The sequence below is a fragment of the Pteropus alecto genome, unplaced genomic scaffold (genome assembly GCF_000325575.1).
Source record: "Pteropus alecto unplaced genomic scaffold, ASM32557v1 scaffold125, whole genome shotgun sequence".
NCBI lineage: Eukaryota > Metazoa > Chordata > Mammalia > Chiroptera > Pteropodidae > Pteropus > Pteropus alecto.
This window is the reverse complement of record NW_006436888.1, coordinates 337424-342274: the sequence shown is the minus strand read 5'-3', so window position 1 is coordinate 342274 and position 4851 is coordinate 337424. Positions and strand designations below refer to the sequence as shown.

Here is a 4851-nt window from a genome sequence, read left to right as displayed (position 1 = left end):
TAGTTTCAACCCTGACCTGACTTCCCGCTGCACTCAGCAGAGACAAATCCTCCTAGGGTGCGGGTCTGCTTCCCCCATGGTGTCCGGCCAGGGCTGGCGTGTAGTGGGTGCTCAATAAATGGGATCGGATAGCCTGGTTGCTATGATCGGTGCTCTTTGGTCTCCACTATTAGGAGAGGAAAGACGTTCACCGGTCCATCATCACAGCTACTGCCAGTCATGGCTGGGAGAACAATCGGAAGGAGAAAGGGAAAAATCCCAGTGGGATGGGTCAGACTTGTCCCTCAGTTTCCCTATCTGTGGGTTATCAACTTCGTAGAATGGGCATAAGTTACGGTGATGTACACTGGACACTCAGTGCCTAGGAGGTCCTCAAAATTCAGTAAAGCACCCATAATTATTACGTATATTATTAATGTAGCAGGATATATAGTAAAATAGAGCATTCTACCAGCTGGCACCAGAATTCCTTTTAAAGAATAACCGCATTTTAAAAAAAACACTTAGAGTTGCAAGGTTAGGCTCTGAGATAATGGGGTGGAGAGGTACAAATAAATAAAATAAGAGAGGGGCTGTATATTTTAAGAGCAAAGTAAAATGCTCTATTAAGAAAGTGACCAGGTATTTGGGGACGGGGGGAGGTCTAGAAAAAAGGGAAGAGGGGGAGAGTAAAGAGGGGGCAGAGACGAGGGTTCGGGGATTGGCTGAGCCCAAAGCTGTGAAAATTCATGGAATGGTTTCAGCACAGAGATGTCCGAGAGCAAAGGATACAGTGCACACCTCTGCTGTGAATCCCCTCTGCTACCCGCATCCTCAGAGCAACCCTTCTCCACCCTGAGGGCTTCATGGCAGAGGTGTGTGTGCATCGGAAAACAGAGGTTTAAGTTCCAGGTCTGAATCGAGGTGACACGGAACTGGAACAATGATCTCTAAACCTGTCGTGGGGCCTGAAGAGCTAATCGCTGTCTGTCTACAAGCCCATTCTCCAGGCCCCCAACCCTGGAGAGACTGCAGGGGGACCTGAGGCCTCCTTTGAGGGATTTTCACCTGAACCCCCAAGGACAGACTCTTAGGTGGTGAGGATTAAATTAATGAAAAGGTGTTATTTGTTTTGGCACCATAAAGGACTTCTGGATCTACGTGCCTGGAGGCAAGGCACGTCCCATGGCCTCTCCCTATTGGCCCAGAACCCACCAAGGGATGGGGGGGTAGGGAGCGTGGTCTCCATGGAAACTACAGACTCTGCGCCTGCTCCCTGGAGCCCTGTCTTTCCTCACCTGCCAGGGATAGACCACCTCCTTGGAGCAGTTGGTCCGGCTGCAGCCCAGGAGGCTGTGCAGTGCGTGGGCGACGGCGTAGACAGCCGAGTACACATTGTACACCATGAACTCGCCCGGGAACGTGAGGAGGGTGTTGAAAGACATGGTGGTGTCCAGGCAGGTGTCACACTCCTGGTTGCAGGTGGCCTTCACTCCGGTCGTGTTGGACGCAGGCTTTCCGGCCTGGGCGCGGCGCAGGCGGAACTCATCGAAGCCAGGGATGAGCACGCTCTGGGTGGTGATGCCCAGGAAGGTGCCCGTGCGGCGCAGCTCGGTGAGGTTGTGCAGGACTGGGTCGATGGCCCAGGACTCGGAGGCGATCCACACGACGCCGGAGAAGTTCCGGCGCAGCACCTCGCCGAAGAAGTTGTGCAGGGCCAGGTCTGGGGAGAAGAGCACCACCACACGGGCGGAGCTCTGCTGCAGCTTGTCCACGATGGTCTCCAAGTGCTCGCGCTCCTGGGGCGTCACCACCTGGTTGGGCTGCGGTGTGGGCAGCGCTTCTTGGAAGGCGATGCAGATGTCGCTGCCGGCCAGGCGCTCGTTGAGTATCTGGCTGTTGTCGCGGCCGTAGTTGTCGCTGCTCACCAGCACGATGATCCAGTTCCAGTGAAAATGCAGCATCAGCTGCACCATGGCCTCGATCTGGTGACTGGCGCCTGACACGGTGCGCAGCACTGCGGGGAAGCGCAGCTTGTCGCGCAGCTCGTCGGTGATAGCGGCGTAGGTGATCTGAAGGAGGCGAGGGAGGGACCGCAGGTGTCCGGACCCACCCGACCACCTCACTGAAAAGTGCAGCCCCCCTTACCCCGCTCTAGCTGTCCATGACATGCGCCGCCCCACTTCTTCTGCTCCATTTTTTTCTTTATCCTTTGCACTCTGACTCGCTGACATCATAAAGCGCTTATTTACTTAATTTCGCTCTCCCCACCAGCAGATAAGCTCTATGAGTGCAGCGACATCTGTTTGTTCCCAGCTGCAGCCCCAGCACCTACAACAGGTACCTGGCATAGCAGATGCTCAATAAATATTTGTTAAATGAAAGAATGAATTCGATCTTGGACTAGATGTTTCGCATAAGAATGCAAGCATTTACTGAGCACCTACTATGTGTCAGATCCTGTGCTCGATGCTTTACATAATAAAAACAACAAAAACTACAGAATTTGTCACTACCTACTATGTAACAAGGCCAGTGCTAGCTACTCTTTAGTAGATAGATATTTTATGCCAGTTCTGGACTAGGCACTTTCGATCATGATGATAATAGTGATCATTATAGTAATGCTAATAACACTTTTTTGAGGATCTACTATGTGGCAGGCCCTGTGCTAGGCAACTACACTGGATAATATTGAGCACTTTCTGAGTTTTCGTTATCATGCAAGATGCTTTACATAACAACAGTAACATTATTGACTACCTACCATGTGCTAGAAATTCTTACATAGGCTAAGATTGAATCTTCAGACAGTCCAGGGATAGAACTCTTGTCATCTCATGTTACGCTGAGGCTCGAAAGAGTTAAGAGATTTGCTCAAAGTCTCACAATGGCCAAGACTCAGAGCCAAGGTTCGCACCCAAGTCTGTCTGCCCCCAAAGTCTGAGCTCTCAACCAATAAGCCAGGCTGCCTTTCCAGATTGGGGGTGACATGCTGACCCTGCTTCTGCCCCCAGCCTACCACCACCCTCCATGACTGGTGGGGGGAAGTAAGCCATCTGGACAGCTACACCTCTGACCACCCTCCCTAGCCAACTCTCCCAGGGGTCAGGGGCCTCACCTGTGGAAGGAGAAAAAGGGAGAGGAAGTTGGCCACAGTCATGGCGGACTCAGAGCTGTCAGGGCCAATGACAGCCACCACGCGGGGCCTGTAGTGACTGTAGTCCTCCTGGATGGGCAGGAAATCATCCTCCTGGGCCAGGAAGTAGAGCACAGGCTGGACATTGTTGGAGATGTAGCAGATGTCCACCAGCTCGTAGCCCAGCAGCACGCCGGGCAGCAGGCTGCTGTGGTTGTTGATCTCCTCCACCGCAAAGCGCATGGCCTGCATGAGGTTGTAGCCCAGCACCTTCGTCTCATACCTGGGAGGGCGGCAATGGAGTGGGGTGGGAAGCAGGTCCAGGATGAGGAGGGGCGGGGAGTGGGGAGCCAGCCTATCTCTCCTACCTGCCACAGGAAAGCCAAGGCATTGCCCAAGAAGGAGCCACTCCAGCAGACTTTGGCATTTTTACCACATCATCATCACTGTACCACATCTCTAGGATCACCATCGTCCCTATGACCACCTCTGACACTGTGATCTCTGTGGCTACTGTTAATCCTATGACCACCTCTGACACTGTGATCTCTGTGGCTATTGTTAATCACTACCACCACCACCACACCAGCACCACCACCATCCTCTTCACTATTTTTATGCCACCACCACCATCACCACCACCACCACCACCATCCTCTTCACTATTTTTACGATCACCAGCATCACTGCCATCATCATTATTAACACCACCACCAGCCCTTCATTGGACGCCCTGCCATTATCGTTAGGTGTGAGAACATCCAACGGGATGCTCAGTACCGTCAGCGGTACCATCGCCCTCCCCGCTCTCAAGCCAGCACGGAATATTCCGCATCACATAAATGGTAGGTTTCTTATAGCCAGCCCTTAACCACCTTTTGCGCTCTCCCTCCCTTCTCCTTCTCTCCCAGAATGCCTTTAACCTCCCTGCACAAGGTCCCTTTTTCATAATCACAGGCTGGCTCCGGTGTCTGGCCTTCATCCTTGCATGAAGTCGGTCTGCCCGATCTCCGAGTAATGCTGCCACCCCAAGGGGCTCACGAGGGAAGAGGCGCAGAGAAAATACCCTCCGGTCTTGGAGGCACCCCTGCCCACCCCACCATAGCCCTGGGAAAATGCAAACCTTCACTTCCAGTCTGAGAACCTGCTACAGAAGAACCACATTCTGCCTTCTGAAGTCATGACACCCGGTTTCTGGACTCTGCCGGGACACAGACTCACTGGGAGTCCCCCAGTTGCCAGAGAGGGTAGGTGTGGTTTTGAAGGTCTCTAAGACATGGTCTGATGGTCTCAAGCATCCTGTAGCTCTTTATAATCAGAGACATAGCATTGGGAAAACTCAGATCTCAGTGTTTCAGAATAGGATCGCCAAAGATTTCAATAACACAGACTGTGCAGGGCCAGTGAGGTAGATCCAGGGCAGAGGTTGGCAATGGATGAGGAAGAGCATTCGGAGCTTTGGGTCTTGGCCTAGACTCCCGAGGACCACAGGACCAGCCCTGGCTCCCACCTCCCCCCACGGCCACTTCCAGCCTCCCACCGGAGACTCACTCCTTGCACTTGGGCACCTGCAGGAAGTCGAGGTGAACGATGCCCTTCACATTGGCGTGGAGGGTGAAGAGGCCACCCAGGAGGTAATCCCCAGCCAGGTGGAATTCCGAGCTCTCGGCCGGCTCACCCAGAACCTGCATCAGGAAGAGCAGGGAGCAGACTGCCCTGGCTTGGGGTCCCAT

At 53.3% G+C, this 4851-nt stretch overlaps 1 protein-coding gene across 1 annotated transcript in view; it reads right to left on the bottom strand.

The window, feature by feature from the left end:
• The window catches only part of TAS1R2 (taste 1 receptor member 2), a 15902-nt gene extending 11051 nt beyond the window's left edge, over nucleotides 1–4851 (bottom strand). The window contains exons 1-3 of the mRNA XM_006914302.1: nucleotides 4670–4851; nucleotides 3101–3401; nucleotides 1278–2051 (exon numbers count right to left, since the gene is read on the bottom strand). Of these exons, the coding sequence (XP_006914364.1) occupies nucleotides 1278–2051; nucleotides 3101–3401; nucleotides 4670–4851 (1257 nt within the window). The remainder of the gene's footprint in view (nucleotides 1–1277; nucleotides 2052–3100; nucleotides 3402–4669) is intronic.